Source organism: Triplophysa dalaica, chromosome 20, assembly GCF_015846415.1.
Source record: "Triplophysa dalaica isolate WHDGS20190420 chromosome 20, ASM1584641v1, whole genome shotgun sequence".
Lineage (NCBI taxonomy): Eukaryota > Metazoa > Chordata > Actinopteri > Cypriniformes > Nemacheilidae > Triplophysa > Triplophysa dalaica.
This window is the reverse complement of record NC_079561.1, coordinates 13,616,010-13,640,818: the sequence shown is the minus strand read 5'-3', so window position 1 is coordinate 13,640,818 and position 24,809 is coordinate 13,616,010. Positions and strand designations below refer to the sequence as shown.

The following is a 24,809-nucleotide window of genomic DNA, read 5'->3' as shown; positions in this document are numbered from 1 at the left end:
CCAGAGGCAATGGGGGCTTGGTGGCCATGATGACCCTAGAGGTGCTGTTGTCGCCTGAGCTGCTGCAGATGGTGAACTTGTTTGTTAAGAACTGAAACGTGTATTTATTTATTTTTTGCTTTCATTATTTATGTATTTCTGTTATTTCCAGAATTCCAGAAATGTTATGTTTTCTGGCACTGTGTTAGATTACTTGTTTATTTATGTATTTCTTTTATTTCCAGAGGTCCAGAAATTTTATGTTTTCAGGCACTGTGCACTTTGCAAGACAGGTTCATCTCAGTGGTCAGTTTTTGAAACAGACATCACAATGTCTTGAATAAATACAAACACTGTGAACAAACTGAATAATTTATTCATATATATATATATATATATATATATATATTTTTTTTTTTTTTTAATAAATTTATCATATAATTTATAAATCAGGCCCAAGATCTTTTAGTCATGAGCAGGGCTGTAGGTGCAGTGTTAGCGCCCCCTGGCTGTGGAACTGCAGTAAATTGAGAAACTCTTTTGGCATGGAGTGAAAACCACGTTTTGGTCCAACATTGTCGAAATAATGATGTGGAACCTCTTGCTGTTGCAGATTGATCCCAAATGGCCAAAATCCATAAACGTGCACGTGATCGCACAGTTCTAGTGCCACATTGATTAACATAAAACCTGTGGAGAGGCGGAAGACCTTCAAGCCACGCCCCTTCCAGAGACCAGCCAATTTCTTAAGGTAGTTTGGTGAAAAGAAGACGACTCGCTGGTGAGGTCTGATCGCCCGGAGCACTTTGAGTGTGTTGATGGCTACATTAGTGTAAGCTGAAAATGCAAAGGCTGGAACGATGATGGATGAGTTTCCATACAAACTCAAACGCTGCACTAATTTATCTGGATTAACTTTTATGTTTCCAAAGCTGTAGAGATACACACAAGAGACATATTCAAAGATTGTCTTAAACAATATTCTATATTTTCTAAAGATAATAAAACAGGCCAAATTATTTTGCTATGCTCAAAATTTGCTGCAAAAATTGCATATGATGTAGGAGACACAAACAGTATTTCCCCAAATGAGAACGGGTATAAATTATTATTGCATTAATTATATATCAAAAATAAAAAAAAAGGATATTCACCGTGTCAATTGACTGGGATTAACAGTGAGCAGATCGGTTTTTAACCCAACATCACTGTCATTAACAGGAGGCATGTTAAACCTGCAGAAAGAAAGACAAAGAAAATATTCAGTATACAGGTAAAGACAGAAGTTAAAGGTGTCATGAACTGGGTTTGTTTATTGTTTTATACTGTTGTAGGAGGTCTATTTATGGAATTTGAGTTGTTTTTACATTCAAAAACATCAAAATCAAAAAGTAATAGGTTATTTTCTGGCCTTGGTTTTGAGGTCGACTCGACAAACGCTTGGTTTTAATGGGTCTAATCGCACAGGATTAGTATTATCTGGGGACCTGGTGTGATGTAGGATATGACCTCCTCATATCTGTATTTCATGTGGCGCATTCGCACAGGATAAGTGAAGCCTGTGATTTTACTCAAATTACGGATTTATTTATCCGTATTTGATGGCAAGGCTTTCCGCATAGTTTGTATAGCCTATAGTTGTATGGTGTTTAATGATATATAACCGTATTTGAGACCCGTGATCGTGAACCGGACAGAAGATCACTGCGATTTCGGGTCTAAATGTTACAAGAGTTTCCATCATAAATAAACAGACGGGAGACTCCCCGTAAATTATGGATATGACCCAGCACCCGAAATAATACCAAAACAGTTCAAAACAGCCTTGATAAAACCTTGAAAAATTATAAATGAGCCCACTAAATCACAGAGATTCGCAGGGGACTAATAGTATCACAGGACCTTGGTGTTCATCAAAATAGGTAATTTGTGGGGGATTTTTCAAATTACAGACATGGCCGATTCGCATGGGATTAAGATCACAGACAACCTCTGCAATTATTACCAATGACTTGCGTTCACCAAGTTAATGTTATCTTGTGCGAATAGTGCTCAGGGCACATCAAGCAATCTCCTACAAAGCAATAGTGATACATAGTACAAAAAACCCTGTGCTAACATAAGATTGCTGCACCATTCCTATCAGATCAAATCACAGCACTGCTTTTTAATTTTTGTCTCTCCGCTAATCCAGCGTCCACCTGTGCCTTGTTCACAAAGGAATCCACGGTGACATGAAGGGAACAATGTTCAATGTTTTTCCCATGTGAGCTGGAACGTCTTTAAAAATATACTTCAACCACACATTACTTATGTCAGAATCCGATGGAAGGTTATGCAGTGACTGTATTCTTCCACAACCAGGGATGGCACAATATTTTGCGATCTTTAACGGCATGCTTGTTTATTGCTTGCTTGCTATATCTGTTTCCGCACCACTTGTGTTACTTCAGTTCTGTCATGTGCGAACCAGTGGGCGGGGCTAGAGAAGTAGTCGTTGATATTCTTCAGTGGAGGCAGTGTTCAACCTATCATAGATGCATTCCCCGACCTGCCGTTCACAGGGCCTGGTGTCAATAACAGATGTAATCTCAGTAACAAGTGTGTTTTCAGTTCTGACACTAACATAATGTTAACGTGAATACGATTCCCTCACATATAACAAAAGCTCAGTGGTTTTTAATTGTGGTTTTAATTCATGGCACGTTTCAAAGAATGGGTCTTATTAAATAAATCTTTACTAAAGTTAGTCCCAAATAATTTACTCACATTCAAATACATTTGACTTTGGTACACAAAATAGGTTTTCAAAAAGATTAACTTGGCTCTTTTCCAATTCACTGTCAGGACTGTAGCTATCCTTGTGGAAGGGGTGGTTATTTTTCAAACACACAAAAAAAAATTATGAGGTTCAAATACATCTATGCTCGAACTGCACTGTTTATGTGAATGCCCCACTCTCCATACCAATGTGTAATCGGAGGACCTCTACGGATCCAGCTACTTAGAAGAACACCTTGCTCTTATTAAGGGTCCATTTGGTATGTTTTTCTTTCAGGTGTTGAGTAATACATTAACTAACAAACATACACTAACATGTGGTTAACCGGGGCAGTTTTAACACATGAATCCTCATGACTCAAGTATCAGCTAAGGTTGGCCCTGTTTGATAGACTCAGCCTCAGATGTCACGCCCATGGACCGTTGGCCAATCATCTGATGCATCAGGCACACTTTTCTGGAAACACTTCAGCATGTTCTAAGTCATCATCTGATTGGCTGAATTTCACAGGATTTCCTGTTTCTATAAGAATTCATCACGATCGACTAAACACTTAATTCTTAAAAGTATGCGAGGTTCATGGCATAAACTAATAATCATTTTGTTGCTGTTTGCTTTTTACACGTTTATGAATATACACCGGTCTGTTACTGTGGGGACCTTTTCACACCTCTTAAGATTTGATGTGGCACAAAACGAAAATTTGAAAATTAGTGTGGTCTCTGGTGGGGTGTTAATAATTATACCTAATATTACCAATAAATTCTATAAATCAATCAACTTTAATTACTATAATCAATAATAAAGTTTACAAATGATAAACTTACACCTATAAATAAGGCTTGATACTGTGGCTAGTGATTTTCCAAAATGACCAACTGGTCCTACTCTACCCGCTCCGAACAGGTCTCAAACCAGCGTCAGTCTGGTATTGAAGTCGGGTCTTTCTAACAAGGAGGCTAAGTGCCTGTCGATAGAGCAATCCTTGACATCGGGGACTCAAGTTTACTTGTACAGCTCTCTCTCGCTTGTCTCTGTTAAACTAGCCACCCAGCATTATCAACGTCCACAATTTTGGTTTGGGAAATTATTTTATATTACTTATGTTGAAAATGGCATTCTGTGAGGTCATGCTTCGAAATTGAAACGAAAATGTTCCCATACGCAGCTCCCCACTTTATTAAAATTATTAAATGGATGCCAACTAATTGGGACAAAAGACCTCCCTATTACCCCTAATCAGACTCCCACTCATTCTCATTCAACTCCTTCCTGGTGGAACATTCTTAATCCTAACTCGGTCCGGTCGACCACATCTCAAACAACATTTAAAAAACTACTTAAAACCAGTGGCGGCTCCTGACCAATTTCTCAGGGGGGCAACTTTTGCAATTATGGCTAGAATGATCGTTCAATGGGTCAAATAATAATAAATAAAAGTCAGATAGCTAACTTGACAGTGTTACATTGCATTGTTTATTTGGTTTTCCTGTTCAACTACTGGATGTCAAAACCAGACATGAATTATACATACTTTACAGTATTTTTGTAAAGCTATATCAATTTAAATCTCAAATACAATAAATTGGGTTCCACTATTAAACACTTCCACCTTGGCCATCAACTGATACATTGTCATCTACTAGTTAAATCACTGCACAGTCTACAATTTATAGCCATCATGGATGCCATTAGCGATAATCAAATCAAAACATATAATACTATCATCAAAACCCTTACCAGAACATATTCAGTATATATTTGCCTGGCAATATGCAATCAATACAACTATTTATATTCAACATTTGGAGAGTACAGCATAACACAACTCACCATTTAATAACACACCTACTCATTACTTGTATTAAAATTTTGAACGGTAATTCCCTCAATTAAATAATGGAGTTGCTGTTGCTAGGCATGTAGATCTTGCTGTCTCACTACGCTTTTGCGTGCTGTGCGTGTCTTCCGAGCATGCATCAATGCGTATGACTAAACCACATGGGGAGAGCCCTCCCTGAGCCCAAAGGTATGCATTGTAGAATATCAACATGAAATCATGAATCTCAACATGTAAGTCTATGAGAGCGCCTGGGGCAATTTTCAATCTGACTAAAATCGCCCCAAGGGGGCAGCAGGGCTACTGGCTGGAAAGTGATTTTCAGGCTGCTGATTGGACAATAATATTAAGACCTTTATACAGTATACCAGTAACTTTGTATTGGCACCTATTGTATTATTGCTTCTGTATGACATATCGCTTATTGCTCCCTAATCTCTTTTTTTTTTTATTCGCTTTGGATAAAAGAGTGTGAATGTAACCATACCAACCTTATTATTAAACACCTGTAAGCCATTTTTCAAATATTTACTTCATTTTGTTGAAACATAAATGCCTGTACGATATGATATGTGATGTGAAAATGTAGAAGATATATAATTATAAATTAAGATGATAAAATAGTTTCATTTATGCACTCACATTTTTTCTTCCAAAGCTTGATCCTAATTATTGGCAGTTTTTATTTAAAAGGACACAAGGACAAGGACAAAAAAATCTAAAGAGATTCTGGACCTTTGACAGTGAGGTGTGGCTCGTTCGAACCACCCAAACCCCCTCTCCGGCTACGTGCCTGACTAAAAGCATGCTGTGACCAAAAAATTTAAAGATTTCCTTCTCTTCAAACATCTGGTTATGAAAGATGTTCTATACCTTATACAAATAGTGACTTAAACCTCAGGCTGTTCTTTACATTTTCACAGCATGAACAATAATGTGGCATCATGGGATTTTTTTACCTGATGACATAGTCTGCACTGTCAATCTCTCTTCCACAACTACTGTTCTTCAGAATCCCTCCACTGCCCACCACAGCACAATGACTGAGAGGACGCTTACTCCAGGGAAACTCCTGTAAAGAAAAAGTGCTAACACTTTACTCAAAGCATTTATGTATAATGCATTATAAAAGTAGTTTTAATATATTAATTAGTCCTTGTAATGCACCTTTTAATGAATTGTAATGTCTTATGAATAATTGTAACTACATTTTGAGTGAATACATTACAACACTTATCAATTCATGCTTACTCTTTGCATTTTTTATTTGGTTATAATCCTTAACAACAACATTAAATGTATTACACAAATGCATCTGAACAATTATCATGCATTATATCCTTTAATGACGCTTTATCATGCATTGTACCTAAAGGCTTTAAGTTAAGTGTTACCTAAAAAGTTAAACAGATCTTCAACCTTCAAAAATGAACAGGTCGTCTTTTTACAACTGTAAACTTCAGGCTTCAAAATATTTGATCTGCCAGCAATTTTAAACCTATTTTGGTTCATCAAAAGACATTGAATCAATTGATCACACAATTACAAAATATTTTATTCGTAAATTCTTTAGATGACCAGCAAAATCATTGTGGACAGATTGTTAATATCTGATATTTTGCCTATAGCACAAACAAATAGCTACTGTGGACGACTGAATGTGGGCAGCTGCTGTCTCACATGTGTTTCAAATGTTTAATCAGCCATTTTTTAAACATCATAGTCGTTTAAGAGGCAGAAATGAAAGTTGCAGCATGTTTTTGTCTTATTTTACTTTATAATAATGTATTTACCTTTATAAACAGATGAAGTTGTCACACACGTACCTCAGGCAGCATGTCATGAAGTGCAGCATTTATTTTGTAGCTCCGTTTTGAGTTAACTTCAAAGGGAATTCCCTCATCGACAGCTGTGTTCTGTTTTGTCAGATATAAAACACCCGTTGCATTACAACAGGAACGCAGTCTGACTCTGTAAATACAGTCGAAAAGAGCGAGAGAAAATGAATATATTTTTTTTAAGTAGAATTAGAATATTACTTTCACATTGTATTGTTTAACAAACTAGTGTTCAAGATGATCCAACATGTATCCATTTTTATAATTGATGTTACTTGTCTTAGCTTGGGCTGTCACAGTTATAATAATCGTCTCACCATGATTGTTTGATCAGATCATCGCAATGATTGCATATCTCTATAGAAGACACAAGGGAGAGCTGCAGTGCCGGCATATTCTAGTCTACACACTGTGTGCAGAATCTTTAGTCAAGTGAGTATTTTGACCATATCTTCATTTTTATGCATATTTTCCAACTCCAAGCTATATAAACTTGTATGCTTATTGGATTTAAGCATTACCAGGTCATATGTATTTGTGTAATGAGGGAGATTTTGGCCTAAGGAGATAAACACCGTATATCAAGGTGTCCATAATTATTAGGCAGCTTCTTTTCCTCAGGCAAAATGGGCCAAAAAATTGATCTAACTAACTCTTAAAAGTCAATTTTTTTTAAAACTCTTTCAGAGGGTTTTATGGACTGATGAGACAAGAGTGACTCTTGACGGACCAGATGGATGGGCCCATGGCTGGATCAGAGACGAACACAAAGCTCCACTAGACTCAGACCCCAGCAAGGTGGAGGTGGGGTAAACGCAAATATGCTGAGCCCATCTGGCTCAAACCATCAATGGAATCCGAATTATTTAAGGATCTTAAACCTCTCCCTAAAACTTGTTTTATATTTGCATTTGAAACCAGATGAACAAGAACTGACAGTCATACTTGGTAATACCGTGGTTCAGTGATGAAATTCTTATACACCTATACACGTTTTAATTAAAAGGTAGGTTGCAACATCTAGATCAGAGCATTTCAATCTTTAATAAATAAAATTGTAAACTGGTTTTTAATTGTAACCCATAATAATAACAGTAATTAGATTATCTAGAGCCTTTAAATATTTTAAGGGATACTTCACCCAAAAGTAAAATTCTGTCATAATTTACAGACCTTAGAGTTGGTCCAAATCTGTAGTTTTCTGATTAACACAGAGAAAGTTATTTGGAAGAATGCTTAAAACCAGACAGATTTTGCCCCCATTAACTACCATAGTAGGAAAAATAATGGTAGTCAAAAGTTACCCAGAACTGTTTGCTTTCCTACATTCTTCAAAATGTCTTCTTTTGTGTTCAAAATAATTTTTCTATTCTATTCAATTCAATTTATTTTATATAGCACTTTTCACAATGTGCATTGTTCCAAAGCAGCTTTACAGTAGCAAATAAGAAATACAGAAAAACACAGAAAGGTAAAACATAGCTCAGTGCATGGTGTATAGACCAAGCAAGATCATTCTAATAAATAATATCCAATAAATAAATAAATAAATAAATGCAGTCTCCTGGTGAGCAAGCCAATACCGCCCTGCTGTTGCGAGGAACTCGGGAGAAACCAGGCTCAGCCGGTAGGGCCAGATCTCCTCTGACGTGTAATTTCTGCACTCAGTGACCTCGACCAAAAGCCACCGAACCTAGTCCATCCATTGTAGTCAATGGGGGGGCCAATTTCTGTTTGGTTATAAGCATTCATCCAAATGTCGTTCGCTGTTTCCATCAGAACAAAGAAATTTATACTGATTTGGAACAACTCGAAGGTGAGTAAATAATGACAGAATTTTCATTTTTGGGTGAATTATCCCTTTAAGGACACTTAACATTACAGATGCAAAAACATAACAGACGGTAGAATATTCAACACATTGCATCATATATTCAAGCACAAAGAAAAGGTACACAACATTACATGCCAGGGAAGCATTCCGAAAACAACTGAGAAAAATATTGAGTGGCTGGGGAAGAGTAGTCCAGAGTTTAGGTCCCACAACACTGAATAAGATAACCACATTAGGAGAGGAGAAACCTAGGGACAGAGAGAAAGCCACAGTCAGAGGAATTAAATGATTGAGTTGGTATGTAAAAGAGAAGCAGGTTACAGAAATAGTGAGGAGCAAAGCATTCAAAAGATTTGAAAGTAAGCAATATTATTTTGTACTTATTGCAACACACTCAAAAATATTTACTTCATAAAAGGTCAGAACCAGAAATACCTAGAAAAAAAGTTGTGTCCGACCTGCACAAAAGCTGTTTCAGTAATGTGTAGTGTTACAGGTTATTTGTTCATGCCTGAGGCCTATTGCATGAACCTGAATTCAGTAGATACCAGTACCATGTTATGTTTGGGTTTAGTTTGCACACGTTTTAAACCATCCCTGTACTCGAGTGGTGTAAAATCTTATAATAAATCATACTTCTTATCTAATTCAATTGATGTAAATGTGTTTCATGCTGTAGGAAAGAGTGTCAAGTGAGACACAAACCTGTGTAACTCCTTCATGGTGATGTTGGACAGGGGTGGACAGTTCATCAATGCTGAAAGATCCTTAGTGAAGCTTTGGATATCAATTCTGAGACAGTAAAATAAATTTTTAAGATTCTTTTTTGTTTCCTGTGGTGTTAAACCAATGATAAAAATCAATTAAAATATGTTTTGATGGCTGTGTTTATTTTTATGAGATGACACATGTCATGAATAAGAAGAAGAATTCATGCATGTTTATAAGACTCGAACGCTGATTTATGTCATTTTAAATGCAAAGATGAAATAGTTTGAGCTGTCTTTGTTATGACAACTTGACATAAAGCTCTACATTATGTCCTTGTCAGTGTCTTTGACATAAAAATGACATAAATCAGTGAATGACACTTTCTGACAGTTGTCATAAACATCCATAAAATCTTCTTCATATTCATGACATATGTCATGTCATGATTATGAAGGTGTCATATCAGCCTTATGAACACCTTAATAATCATGACATATGTCATATCATGATTATGAAGGTGTCATATCAGTCTTATGAACACCTTAATAATGTTACCCATTAATGTTCATGCAATATGTAAAATAAGTTGAAACGTAATTAAAGAGGTACATTAGGTAATTTATTTATAATCCATTACTGATGTTCATATAAGTTACATATACGTAACTTTTAATGTGGTTGATTCTGTCATTGCACAAACCTGTTTGAAGTGATTTTGGAAAACCTGTGACGGAGCTTCATGCAGTACACTGGTAGGAAGGTATCTAAAACTCTGAAGAATAAAAAAACTGGTTTACATATATTACAGCATCAATTTCTCAGTTATTACACTTTCTTTTTTACTTTTACTATATATTAAACTAAACTACTAAATGTCGCCGTGAGCATTGCTAAGTCACGCCAATACAATTTCCATACACTATTTGTAGTCAATGGTATGTGTACACAATCCATTTATCCCAATACTTAATACATTTTTCCAAATTCAATTTTTAATCACCATACAAAAAGAATAATGAATGAAAGGTTAAACTCCTTGAATATATTTTTCCAATTTCATTAGCTACTTCTAGCCAGGAAGGTTGTATTTTGACCACCAGATCTCCCAGGAATTCATAACTGTTTTAGGAGGTGGCTTATTCAGATGTACATTGTGAATCGTACAGAAATGTATGGTTACCAGAAAAGGCAACACTGAAGATGCACCCCTAACCCCGGCCCAATCCTTATATCACTGGCACGAAAGCAAATCATACTACTTTAAATAATTTGACGTATGCTTTTAAAGATTTGTTTATATTCATATAGATTCACACTTTCTAAATGACAGAAATCTAGAAAAACACAACATATTTAACATGCAATAATATTGTGCAGCATGATGATAAGATTTTACTGTGAAGTTGTCTTTAACAGAACTACAGTGGTGATTTCATGCTACATGTGTGGGCATTTCACTTAAGATGAGTAAAAAATATTTGCAGATGCAAATACATCAACAGCCACGAAAGCTGTACAACCAGTACAACAACAACTCCACTCCTCATTCGAAACTTCTAAAGAATTAAGTTTTGCATGAAATCCACAGACAATTTGAAGTTCTTATCATTGTTCCTTGTGTCAATGGAAAGAAAAAGACTGCCGCACCCACTGTTTTGTTTAGTTTGTTGATGGTGGTGTGTGAGGCAATTACTAAAAATTACCCTCTTTACCCAGCATTTTCCTTGCTAATGTACGATCATTAGTGAACAAAATGGATGAGATTCGACTCCGCATCATCAACAACAAAAGACTTTTGAACTGCAATGTCATAATCTTCACGGAAACATGGCTACACAGCGGCATACCGGACAACGCTATTGAGTTAGCGGGCTACAACACACACCGCGCGGATAGAACGGCAGAGGAATCCGGTAAGACAAGAGGAGGTGGACTGTGCATTTATGTCAATAAAGCTTGGTGCACGAACTCTTTTATTGTCGGGAGACACTGTTCGGCTAACCTTGAGTTTCTCATGGTTAAATGTAGACCGTTTTATCTGCCACGGGAATTCACTTCAACCATTATAACGGCAGCTTATATTCCACCGGATGCTAATGCCAAGCTTGCTATGAAAGAACTTCATGCAGCCATCAGTAAACAACAGACTGCTCACCCGGAGGCTGCATTTATTGTTGCGGGAGATTTTAATCACTCAAACTTAAAGACAGTGCTCCCTAAATTTCATCAGCATGTTTCCTGCCACACAAGAGGAAACAAAACTTTAGACCATGTCTATACAAACATGGCTGAAGCTTACACCGCAACCCCCCTCCCCCACCTGGGTCAATCTGATCACCTTTCTTTGTTCCTCACCCCCAAGTATTCACCTCTCATTAATCGTGTGAAGCCATCAATGAAGACCATCAAGGTGTGGCCTGCGGGGGCAGACTTCACACTCCAGGAAAGGTTTCTACACACAGACTGGAGTATGTTTGCTTCTCAGGCCACCAGTGGCTCTCACACGGATATAGACAGCTACACCTCCTCTGTATTGGACTACATCAATACCACCATTGATAGTGTCACAACTCAAAAGCAGATCACCATATACCCTAATCAGAAGCCATGGATGAACAAGGAAGTGCGCCTCCTGTTGAAAGCACGCAACACCGCCTTCAGATCAGGTGATGCACAGGCCTATAGTACTTCCAGGGCAAATCTGAAGAGGGGCATCAAAAAGGCCAAGCACTGCTACAAGTTGAAGCTAGAGGAGCATTTTACCAATTCTGACCCTCGACGCATGTGGCAGGGCATCCAGGCCATTAGTGACTATAAACCCAACCACTCCATCCCCATAACCACAGATGCTGCCTTTCTGAACGAGCTTAATGACTTTTATGCACGCTTTGAGAGAGACAATAAGGAACCCGCCACCAGGCTCACACCTTCCACCGACCACCCAATCATCACAGTAAATTCCACAGATGTTTTCACTGAACTAAGCCGGATAAATGCGCGCAAGGCTGCTGGCCCTGACGGCATCCCTGGTCGCGTACTCCGGGCATGTGCGGAGCAGCTCGCTGGGGTCTTCACGGACATCTTCAACCTGTCCCTCGCCCAAGCAGTGGTTCCAGCATGTTTCAAATCCACCTCCATTGTGCCCATTCCAAAACATTCCAGCCCGACCTGCCTGAACGACTACCGCCCTGTAGCACTCACACCCATTGTAATGAAGTGCTTTGAGCGGCTGGTCCTGTCACACCTAAAAGACTCTCTACCATCCACACTGGACCCATACCAATTTGCCTACCGTAGCAATAGGAGCACAGATGATGCAGTGTCCATGGCGCTGCACTCCGTGCTCACACACCTGGACAATAAGGACACTTATGCACGCATGCTGTTTGTAGACTTCAGCTCTGCATTCAATACCGTAATCCCTTCCAAGCTAATCATCAAACTTGGAAACCTAGGCATTAACAATACAACCTGCAACTGGATTATGGATTTCCTGACGAACAGGCCTCAGCTTGTTAGGCTAGGCAACATCTGCTCCACCACAACCACCCTCAACACTGGTGTACCACAGGGCTGCGTACTGAGCCCCTTTCTCTACTCCCTTTTCACACTCGACTGCAGGCCTGTGAATGGATCTAACTCCCTCATCAAGTTTGCAGACGATACAACAGTGATTGGTCTCATCAGCAACAACGATGAGACTGCTTACAGGGAGGAGGTACGGCACCTGGCCACATGGTGCTCAAACAACAACCTGCTCCTTAACACTTCAAAGACAAAGGAGATCATCGTGGACTTCAGGAAGGCGAAAGGAGGCACACATGACCCCATCCACATTAACGGGACGGCTGTTGAACGTGTTTCCAGTTTTAAGTTCCTGGGGACCCACATTTCGGAGGACCTGTCCTGGACCACCAACACCTCATGCCTGGTCAAGAAGGCTCACCAGCGTCTCTTCTTTCTGAGGACACTGAAGAAGAACCAACTGTCTTCAACTATCCTGGTGAACTTCTATCGCTGCACGATAGAGAGCATCCTGACCAACTGTGTCACAGTCTGGTACGGGAACTGTTCTGTTGCTGAGCGCAAGGCACTGCAGCGGGTGGTGAAAACAGCCCAGCGCATCACAGGAACTACACTCCCTTCCATTGAGGACATCCAGAAGAAACGCTGTCTGCGTCGAGCTCGCAGCATTCTCAAGGACTCCTCTCACCCCGCTCATAGACTGTTTACTCTCCTGCCTTCCGGTAGGCGCTTCAGGTGCCTCCGGGCAAGAACCAGCAGACTAGGAAACAGCTTTTTTCCCAGAGCTGTTTCATTATTGAACTCTGCTCCCCACTGATTTCACTACCTCTCATAACTTTAACTTAATGCTGCTATTATAATGTTTACATTGCACTACAGGGCTGCCATGCATGACGGAACTGTACACACCAGTACTTCATGTATCTGCTCTACCGGACTGTTTACACGCATCATTTGCACTCTATACTGCTCACTTGCACACCAGGAACATTACACTGAATGCTCATTTGCACTAATGGACTACTCTCATAACTGCATTAACTCATCTACTGCACTGTAACTTTCATAACTGCATTAACTCATCTACTTCACTGTAACCTTAATAACTGCATTAACTCATCTACTGCACTGTAACTTTAATAACTGCACTAACTCACCTACTGCACTGTAACTCATCTATTGCATTATTGCATCTATCGCATAACAAACTGCATCTACTCATCTATTGCACTATAACTTCAATAACTGCATTAACTCATCTACTGCACTGTGACTGTATATCTGCATCTACTCATGTATTGCACCGTACCTTTAATAACCACATTAACTCATCTACTGCACTGTAACTTTAATAACTGCATTAACTCATCTACTGCACTGTAACTGTATATCTGCATCTACTCATGTATTGCACCGTACCTTTAATAACCACATTAACTCATCTACTGCACTGTAACTTTAATAGCTAATGTCTGTAACTAATGCACACTCAAGTCACTTGCACTATTGTATAGTCTATATTGTTATCTGTTCATAACCTCCTGTACATTAATGTTCACAGTATATAGCCTTCTGTATATATTGTTCATAGTACATACCGATTGTCATATTTTCATAGTACATGCCCAACGTAAATTATTTTCCTAATATTGTATTCTGTATTTATTCACACTGTATATCTGCACTTGCTAATTGCACTTCTGGTTAGACCTAAACTACATTTCGTTACACTGTACCTGTATATGTGTAATGACAATAAAGTTGAATCTAATCTAAAAACACATACCTCAAAGAAACAAAATCACCTCACAAAAGCTGGATTTAAAAGGTTAATTTTTTTAGGTTAAATTTATCTTCTCACATTGAATTGCCATGCGGATCATTTTATTATCTGACTCCCTACAGACTGGTGGTTTGGATTATGGTTTATGTATATGTCAGTAACACATTATGTAGCAAGTTTTGTATCAGTATAGGTCTTGGTTCCAAAGTCCATTTCAATAAATGCTTTCTGAGCTAGTGGTTCTATATGCTGAGTTAATACATCTACGTTATTGGCAGAACCAAGCAGTCGTCGTGTCGGTGTAGTGCTCCTCAAAGCCACCACCACATAATAATAAGAAAAAAGAGTATGTCTTGATAAACACTTGATAACTACAACATTGATGATAAAATAATACACATATGTTTTATTGATTTCACACCTGTAACCACGTAACATTACCAAAACAAATTTAGGTTGAGTCATAGTTTGCAGATGAGCTTTTGGAATAGGAACCAATCAGAAGCATGGGGGTATGAATTTTATGGGTAAAGGCTGCATTGCAATTGGCAGGGTTTCTACACAGTGTTCAATGCACCTTACCCCCCCCTCCACCCCCCCCCCCCTCGAGTAGCCTACAGGACACCCGCTCAAATGAACTTCGCAGACAAAAAACTGTTATTTGTAAGCTACCTGCCACACAATCTTAGCAGTACCTACAGCCTTTAACTATAACAATCTTTTCCCAGTGACAACATTTCAAAATCTATGCCATCAAGGCATGGCTCAGTAACCTTGGTAATGTTAATCTCATTTAAAGAAAGTAAACTTTATTAACAAAGAAAACTTCCTGGTGAAAGACCCCACATGACAAAAAAAACACAAAAGAATCATGACTGGGTTTGCTTTTAAGTATCAACCTGCAGTAAGGCAGAACAAAACCAGGAACAACACGTTTTGTTTAGTCTGTGCAAAGCAATTGCAGAGGAAGAACATCACTTCCAGACTGACCGCAGCTTATATACTTTAAAATAAACAGTCCTACCAAGGGCATGCAACACATGGCGATTCATAACTGTTTTACAAGGTGGCTAATTTGTATGGATTTATGCTGTATGAGATCAATTGTAAGGATTTATCTCATTTGTACGGTGGGCTTTGGGGTGGGATGAATTATTTGAATTAGCCTTGGTTGATCATTGTAGTAGAGTAGGCGTGGCGAGTCCCCGCCTTTTGGTGCCGAAACCCGGGAGGAAGGAGAGGCATGCTGTCGGAGAGTCCTCGCCGCCGAGGGGCCTCGCGGTGCCGGAGAGTTCGGGCAGCGTGGACGAAGGGCGTCTGCAAGTGGCTGCCCGACGCGGTGGCTCTGGGTAAACGGAAGTGCACAGTGCGGCCACCGTCAAAGCTTCGGTGGATCGGCGACCTTTGCTGCCGCGCCCCTGGGTCGAGTAGGGGTGGCTTTCGTTCAAGCGGGAGCGGGGGAGTTGCCGCCGTCCGCCAGAGGCCGGAGCCTGCGTCCATCCCCCGAGGGGGAGGAGCAGGGGGCGGAAGTGCTGAATGCGGCCACCACCTGCCAGAGGCCGGAGCCTGCGTCCGTCCGTCCCGACTCCCAGATAAGGGAGGAGCCACCGCCGGCCACCAGGGGGCGGACAGTCGAGCCGTCCACCGAAGCCCGAGGGCCACCGCAAGGCACCGCAAAGGAGAGTACCCCGGCTGGTTGAGGAACGAGCGGCAGCATGTCGGGGAACCGGACTATAATTTTTTTTTCCCTCTCTCCCCTCTCTCTTTCCGTTCACTTCGAGGGCTCCGTTGTCTCGTCTCGTCGCTGCATACCCCCCGCCCCACCCCCCCCGAGGGAGGGAGCTTGCACAGTCGCGGGGGTACCCCCCGGCCTGTGAGGGGTGATGGGGGTATGTAGTAGAGTAGGCGGGGCGAGACCGTGGTTCGAGTCCGGTGAGTAATTGTGAATTAGCGCCAGCTGTGCGCACACCGGGCTCGAATCACGTAGGAGATCGGGAGCATATAAAAGGATCGAGCGACCGGACCGTCGAAGAGAGAGGACCGGGCCCGAACTTTTGTTATGTTTGTATTTATGTTTTGTTCGCCGGCGGTCGTCCGTGAGGGGCCGGCTGTTATATTACTTTATTAAATGTTTTAAATGTTTGCTGGTTCCCGCCTCCTTCCTTCCATTTTATTGAGATGTATTACAATCATTTTTATCATAATGCCATTTTTGCATTTTAAGATAATCACAAATTATGAGGGCACATGACACACACAGATAAATCATTTATAATAAACACTGTAATATCCCATACAATAGTTTTTATTTCATGGTTACTTTAAAGGTGCCATAGAATGGGAACTGTATTTGCCTAGGCTTAGATGAATAATAAGAGGTCCGTATATGGATGACATATCGTGAGCCTCAAACACTATTGTTTTCTCCTTCTTGTGTAAATCTTGTGCATGCAGAAGAAGCCAATCCCAACATTACACCGACTGTGATGTTACAGTCGGATGTATGCCCCCAATGTTGCATATCCAGCCTATATTCTAGGTAAGCCAGACGTGCACAGGTGAATCATTTACTTACCATCAAGTTGTTCATAACCTGTATAAATGACTTTGTTCTGTTGAACACAGATAAAGATATTTGAAATCATTCACACTACCATAGTCGTTGAACATAAAATGAGATAATTTGAAGAAAACAGTTCTGAGGCACCTTTGACTACCATTTAATTTTTTTCTACTATTGCAATCAATGATGCCTCACAACTCCTTTCTTCAAAATATCTCATTGTCAATATCTCATGTTCAACAAAACATTTTTTTTTAATATTTTTCAAGTATAGGTTAAGTCATAGTTTGTACATGAGCTTTTGGAATAGGAACCAATCAGAAGCAGGGGAGTATGAATTTTGGTTGATTTTGGTAACCAGTTTCAAGTTAAGTTTTCTCTTGAAAGGTAAAACTATCTCAACTTGTCCATAGTTATTATTATTATTTTTTTATTCACAGTAACTTGTCTTATATTGTATATTGTCATCTAACACACTTACTTACAGATACTTACTGGAACAAAATAAATGTATTAAAATATACGAAGGACTAGGGGTGGTTCAAGGGTGAGTAGATATCCGGGGCTATCTAATCTATAAAAACTGAATTTAAAGTCTTAAATTAATTTTGTTGAAAACAAATGCCTTTATGATAAGTAATGTGATTGAAAAAGGTAAGAACTTTTCAATGATAAGTGGGTTAGAACCCCAGTCTCCAGTGCCAAAACTATACTGACTTAACACCTTACGCTACAGGAGACACTGTTTAAAAAAGGGAAAAAGAGGGTGTTTTTACATGCGAAGTGACCCTAACATTTCTACGATAAAACAGTTGTAAATATACAATAGTTGAACAAAGGTATGTTTTTATAAGTTTCAGCTTGCTGAAAGATCTTTCAGCAAAGGCAACTGTCAGTGGCATTGTTGGAAACACTCTTAATGCTATTGTCAAATTTAGGAAAGAATTGTCTAGGTTTTTCCGCAAAATAAATTTAAGCTTGTTGATGGCTTGTTGATTTTTTATGCCCTTTGATAGATTTCTTGAATGATGTCTCTTGAAATGTCATTTGTTGTAAGTGCATAACTCGTTACGGATTCCTCCAGTTCCTCTTTTGTCATGGTTTCCATCTTGATTAAAAAAATGAATTTGTTAGAGACACTGCCAATATTTTTAAATCTGCCACTATAACTTCCTGGACAGCTGTGTCAACAATGACATTAAAAACCCTGCACCTAAAATGCGTCTCAATGACTTCAACTACATTGTAACTGAAGGTTTCATCGTGGACTTGTTTCTGTTTGTCGTCTTTTAATTTAATTCCGCTGTTGTCACGGGACTCGTGGCAAGAACCCAATTGCAGGCAGACTCAGGGTAGGGGTAACACAGGTAATTTATTATATATATAACAAGACTAAAAAGGCAAAACAAATCCCACAAGGGGGAAAACAAGACAGGGTAATAAATATAAATAAGGACAAGGACACTGACTCACTAAACTAAGAAAACAAACACTTGGAACAAAACACTAAACTAACACTTACTAAGACGAGGGAACAGGAACAAGGTAACAGGAAACATCCAAATGGCATAACGGCAGGGTACAGGACATGAGCAAGGCAAGACGTACACGTACAAGTACAATGAACGAGCAAAGGACAATGAAACATGAGGACTATAAATAGGGAGACAAAACAATGGATAATTGATTAGGGGCCAGGGAAAACAGATCAAACACTAAGGGGAAGCTAATGAGACGGAAAGGGCGGGAACACAGACGAGACTCGGGGAGAGTATGGAAGGCCAAAAGGTCAACAAACGTCTCTCCCCACATGGAACAGAGGATTCTGTTTCGGTTCTGCCTCAAGACCAGGAATAAATCAAACAAGATAGGCAGAACCGTGACAGCTGTCATCCTGCATGCTATCAATATAGGATTTCTTAAACCCCTAATTTCTGTACTAAACCAAGAAGTCTTTCAGAGGACTAACCAGCAAAACGGCTGTCAAAAGACACATCTACTGCTTGTAGTGCCTTGCTTACATGTGTATTTTCAGCCCAAATGTTATACCAAATTATCAGACTGACTAGAAATTCCATGGGCACAATTTCTTCAGACAGTGATTAAGCCTCTGATGCAAATCAATACCTAAGTATACAATACACTTTTCAAACATAATTTAGAAATGTCCTGTGTAACCAGTCTTGCCTGTTCTTTTCAACTGCTCTGAACTTTGTGCACTTAATCTTCATGGCACGCACCAGACCTTTCAGCATACCTGTAAGCATTATTTCCCCTTATAAATCACAGATCACCTGCAAGTGTCCGTACATCAATCAGCCTCATATCTCGACCTGTTCACGCCCATTTATACCCATAAATAGTCAATGCAAAGCACCTCATGAACGCTGATTCGTATATTCACAAGCCTGGCATCCAATCCGCTTGTTAAGCCTGACGTCACGCACCATAATGGACGTATACCGTTTCCAGGTCCAACTGCTATCAGACGCCATAGAAAAATTACGAAAAACTATGTAAAACTGCAACAAAATAAACATCCCATCCTTTATCTCCGTAACAAAATCACATATGGACACACATGAGATTCACTAATTAATAATTGTTGTAATTATTAATAATTAATATTATTATAATTAAATTAAATTCAAGCCAAAGAAGATATCTGCAGCATTTAAATGTTTACAGCATTTAGACTGATCATTAATACCCCATTAAAATCACATCATTACTTGGCGATGTTCTTCATCCGAGTTCAAATTTGGAGACATAATTGTTAAAGAAGAATGATTCTTCCTTATTATTCCTAGGACTGATAACAAGGACATAAAGAAAAACGATTGCTTAATGAGAGCTAAATGGCTGTATTTCCAAATATTGACATTTGATGATTATGCACAGTATTTAAGGAAAATATATTTAGTATTTATTAGTGTTCTAGAGTTATCGTTTTTGGCTCATAATGGTGAGACAGCATGATACAAATATTTAGATTACATTTTTTATTTAAGATTTGAGTTGTAATTTACAAGAAGGGGCATGAAACAACTATCACTCAATACAAGCGCAAATAACTTGAAATAATGTGGATCTTTAAGGTTAAATTAATTGTCTGTGAGGCATTAATGCTTATAATCGTTTTTATCACACTTACTTTCTGCAATATAACTTGAGTTCACATACTCACAATCGGTATCGCCAAACTGCACTGCCTCCAAAATATTCGTACACATCGGGCAGAGTTTACATGCAGGTGTTCAAATTTTCCGTCAAGTTTTTTTTTTTTAATCTCTTCTTTTGCCTGGGAAGTGGTGTATGCCTCTTTCAGGGCATGTTTTGTGCATACGCAACAGTTATAAATGACTGTCGGTTTGACACAACGTCTCGTTCCCTCCATCAGGGAACTGAGGTTACATCCGTAACCAAGATGTCTGTCGGTCTCTCGACGTTGTGTTAAACCGACAGATGGGGTTCCTATTAAAACTCGCCACAACACTGTGCCGTATTACAATCTCATTGAAACGACTGTGACAAGCCTGGGCGTGTCAGACGTGAGCGCTTTCGTGAAATTTGTAACCTTCCAATGGATAGGTGGGTAGAGGGTCCCAGAGCTTTTAGAAAAGGTGGGAAGCCTGTACCTTCGGTCCTTACGGGCGGCGGTCTGGTTTCTCTAACAGTGAGAGTGCCTCAAGGCCAATAGGGAAGTGCACTCCTCAAATGGGGATGCACTACAGAGACCACTTCCTACCATCGGGAGGAGTTGTAGAAACTGCTTTCCTTTAACTCCGTGGTAAGAGCATTGCGTTAACAACGCAAGGTTGTGGTTTTGATCCCAGGGGATTGCAAAATGTAAAATGTATAGGACAAAGAAATGTAAGTCGCTTTGGATAAAAGCATCTGCCAAATGCATAAATCTAAAATGTAAATGTGGTGGAGAAACCCTAATGGTCTCACCGTCAGGGGAGAGTACATGGTAAATATATGCGGAATGATGTAGTTAACCGCGAGGTGGAGGTCCACCTGGGGAGGTCATGGGTTGCCAAGGTGGGAACCAACATGAGGAAACATCGGACGGAACCGCCAATGGGGGGAGTTACAACGTCCGGTAGCACTAGGTCCGGATAAAGCTACATGTGGATAACTCAAGGTACCGCCCGAAGGAGGTGCTTGCTTAGTGATGGATGGAGTGCCTGTTCTTCGACCTGTGGGGGAAAGAATGGAGGCTAGGTAGCACACTGACCCACCTAAAGTAGGGCACACGCCCTACTGGCTGCCTGTTCTACATGTTGCGATGCAAGCCGCGGGCTGACACCGGCTCAACGCGGACTGCACCTTCCACCTGGGGCACGTCAACGTAGCCTCTAGCTGCCCCACCATCGTGGGAAGAGAGGACACTCGAACCGGTTTGACATGAGCAAGCCGAAAAGGGGCGTTCCAGGTCATATTCAGTTCGTCATGTACCTCATAAAAAAAACGGAACCGGGGCTGGGCGCGGCTTGGAGTCGCGCTCAGACCCCAGGTACCATGCATCCAACCGCGAGCGTTGGGGGAGAGGCAGTGCGGTGCACTGCAACCCAATGCTCACGTAGGAGCGAGATAGCATGTCTGCTTCCTCCTGAGCTCGTCCTCCCTTGGGAGGGAGCTGCAAGGATTCGGCGGGATCGGATGCAAACAGATCGCCCTCCGATGCTGCAATAGAGTACAGGAAGGGACAGTCTGCTACACCACATTGTAGTTTGTCCAGAACTACAACACAAGTCCAGTAGTTTGAGATTGTAGATCGAGTTCTGTGAAGGATTGCAGCATAAGTGAAGGCTCCGAAGAACAAAAGCTGAATGAATGCAGCACGCCGTCTCCCTTTTATACCCGAAATTCCGGAGCGGAGTCCGGCATGCAAATTTTATTCGCCAATTTCATTGGCCTGATTCAAAACCAGTCGAAGTGATAGGTTCTCAAGGGCAAACCCCATCTGTCGGTTCGACACAACGTCGAGAGACCGACAGAAAGGGAACTTACCGTTTCTTTGATTCATATGTAAAGGGATAGTTCAGCCAAAAACTCCAATTTGCCTTTAATTTACTCCATCCGAGATGTAGGTGAGATTATGGGTGTAAATCTCAATTAACAGTAGGGAGGGACAATGCACATGAAAAAAAGGTGACACAACTAATACAGTCAAAATTGTACTTACTATGACACAAAGCGACAATATGCATTACGTTTATAGATTTATGATGCAGACTTGCAGTCATATTATAACTGAACTGTCACATACTGTAATACAAGTGAACAATAAAGCTTTCTTTCCATTGAAGTATTTTTTGTCTCGGTTGTGAAGGTCATGAATACTACATGTTACCCATGAGTCACTTTTTAAACACTTTTAAAATGTTATCCTCATTTAAACTGCAACGTCGTCTGACAAAGTAACCGTACATCGACATTAATGAGTGGCTGTTATTTTCCACTAGTGCCCTGCCTCCGCCAACAAACTTTGTTCATGTTAGTGTACCAAAACAAACAGTCAGTAACAGTGACAGATTCTTAAATTCTGTGTTGTATTCGTTCGAATCGCCTGAATTTCAGTAAACTGAATGTTTAGCTTATCTGCCACACATATACTGCACAAAATAGATGCTGAGAAAACGACCTTCTCCAACTGAATGAAAGCTGAGCACCTTTTATGGACGCTAAATATAGTGCCAACGTCACAAAATTATAACCGGTATGTGCGCGGCTGTGTGTGACACAGGACCTGAATGGCTGGATCGGTGGCTAGTTGTGGAGGTTCGAATTCTTATGTAACAATCTAACGTTTACTAGCTAATGTTTTAATCGCTTACATTGCAGATGTTAGCAGAAAAAAACATCTGTAATCAGGATTTTTTGCAACAACTAATTAATTAATGAATCAGCATCAACTACATTAAAAAGAATCACTTCATTTTAACTGAATAAAATAACCTTCTTGATGAACAACCAGTGATGAAGTGAGCCGCATACCTGTCTTGAATGTGTTGCGCAAAGCGCAGGTGAGATGAATGGGGAGAGCAGGCATTGGGCCAAACCACTGGTATAGACAGGGGAGGGGGAAGAAGTTTCTAAACTTAAAAAACATTTTTTGAGATTGTATTTTCCTCTAATTACACAATAAATTTAGGTAAACATAAATATATTTATGTCAATAAAAAATGCGAGTTTAATTGATTGAGGCGATTTACGCCCATGGGTGACATGGCTAATATTATTAAAAATGACGTTCAAATTTATGAAATTATCGAGCGAGTCTCATCACGAAACGTGTTGCCAGGACCCACTTTTAGGAATTATGTGCTTTAGGAACTCTTAGAACGGTGGAACCCATATGCTTCGATTATATGAAGCATATAGGGGGATACGGATTTATCTTCTTTATAATTCTACTCAAGAAAAAATGTCACATAAATCTCGGATGCCCGAGGGTGAGCAAAAAAACGGCAAATTTAAGTTTTGGCTGGACTATCCCTTTGATCAATAACATTTCTACGCTTGCCATGTTGCGCTCACCTCTTCACGACTGCGTCTTCGCGTTTGATGAAATTGCAAGTTTAAGATTGAGTTTAGGAGGTCCTTTGTTTATAACGGAGCCCCAGGCAATCGGCTGTATTTGCCTCTTGGACGGTCAGACACTGGATGAAATTACTATAATATCTTTCACATTTAGAGATGTAAGGATTACATTTCTGAAAACAGACTTCCTTGATGTATGCGTAAACAGACTTCCTTGCATACAGACTTCCTTGATGTATGCGTCAGACAAATGCAACATCACATAGACAAACCCTTGAAATGAGACAGCGTTCTTTGCATGAGCGTGATAGTGGGAGCTCGGAGGCTCAAGTAACAGTTAATATATGTATATAATATGAAGCTTGATCATTCATACTTTTTATTTGATAATAGACACAGATGTGGGGAACTAATATACGTGAATCTCTCTGCCTTTTCGGACAGCGCTAAATTCAGAGTAAAATACAGATTTACAGAGATAAAAATTATATAATAAACATACCAATCGATGTTCATCGATTACTATGTCCAATGTGCAGGTTTCTACCGTTTCAGAAGTCAATGTAACATTTGGCCAGTCATTCCCTAGTGAAAGGAGTTCCAAACGCATACACGAGAAACAGTGATGCTACACCCTTCAAAAAGTTCACTTTAAGGGCTCAGCCCTTCGAATGGAGTAGGGCATAGGGCTCGATCACTAGAGCGTTAGAAAAATAACCTTTCCCTCACTTTAAAAGCCCTGAGAAGAACACATGGAAACTTCCGCTTTTACGCAATGCATACCCTGTGAAATAGCCTACGTCAAACCCTATACAGAAAGTCCAGGGTCCATTATTTTGCATTGGATATTTTTACATCAAAGAAAATAAATCAAACCACCTAAACAGGATTTAAGTGACAACTTTGTATTTGTTAATAATTCTTAGTCACAAAGCTGTTTTTACTATAAAACACACAAGATTTAGAAAATATAAACTCGTGCGCCAATTCAGTAGCCAACAAGGACACTATATATAACGCATCTTGAAAATGCTGCTTGAAAAAAGTTACATTATCAACAACTAGTGATTGTCACCCGACCATTTAAATCTATCTTTAACAAACGAGTCCTTGAGCACATACTTCAAAGTCGAACGCACCGCCCAAAAGTTTAATGTTAAAACACAATGTTAAATTTTTCTTACCTTGTTGTCGTGTTAATTTCGAAGTAGATGAAAAAAAGAGTAGCAAAGATGATCGCAACTGTCAGTAGTGTGAAGACCCGTTTAAGACAGATCAGCTCCATCGGAAAGTTGCTGTAAATATCAGACTAAAGTGCATTGCCGTGTATTTCTTGTCCGTCTGAATGTGTGAGGAGATGTTAGAGCTAAGATGCGACAGAAAAGGCGGAGCGACATAACAACTG

At 39.8% G+C, this 24,809-nt stretch overlaps 1 protein-coding gene across 1 annotated transcript; it reads right to left on the bottom strand.

The window, feature by feature from the left end:
• Window positions 1-333: 333 nt before the first annotated feature.
• LOC130409445 (alpha-2,8-sialyltransferase 8F-like) lies at window positions 334-24,809 on the bottom strand. Its single transcript, XM_056733428.1, has 7 exons — window positions 24,589-24,809; window positions 9,685-9,756; window positions 8,979-9,065; window positions 6,428-6,572; window positions 5,561-5,673; window positions 1,134-1,214; window positions 334-911 (listed from the first exon to the last, which is right to left on the bottom strand). The coding sequence occupies exons 1-7, from the start codon at window positions 24,687-24,689 to the stop codon at window positions 449-451; spliced, it is 1,062 nt and encodes a 353-aa protein (XP_056589406.1). The 5' UTR covers window positions 24,690-24,809; the 3' UTR covers window positions 334-448.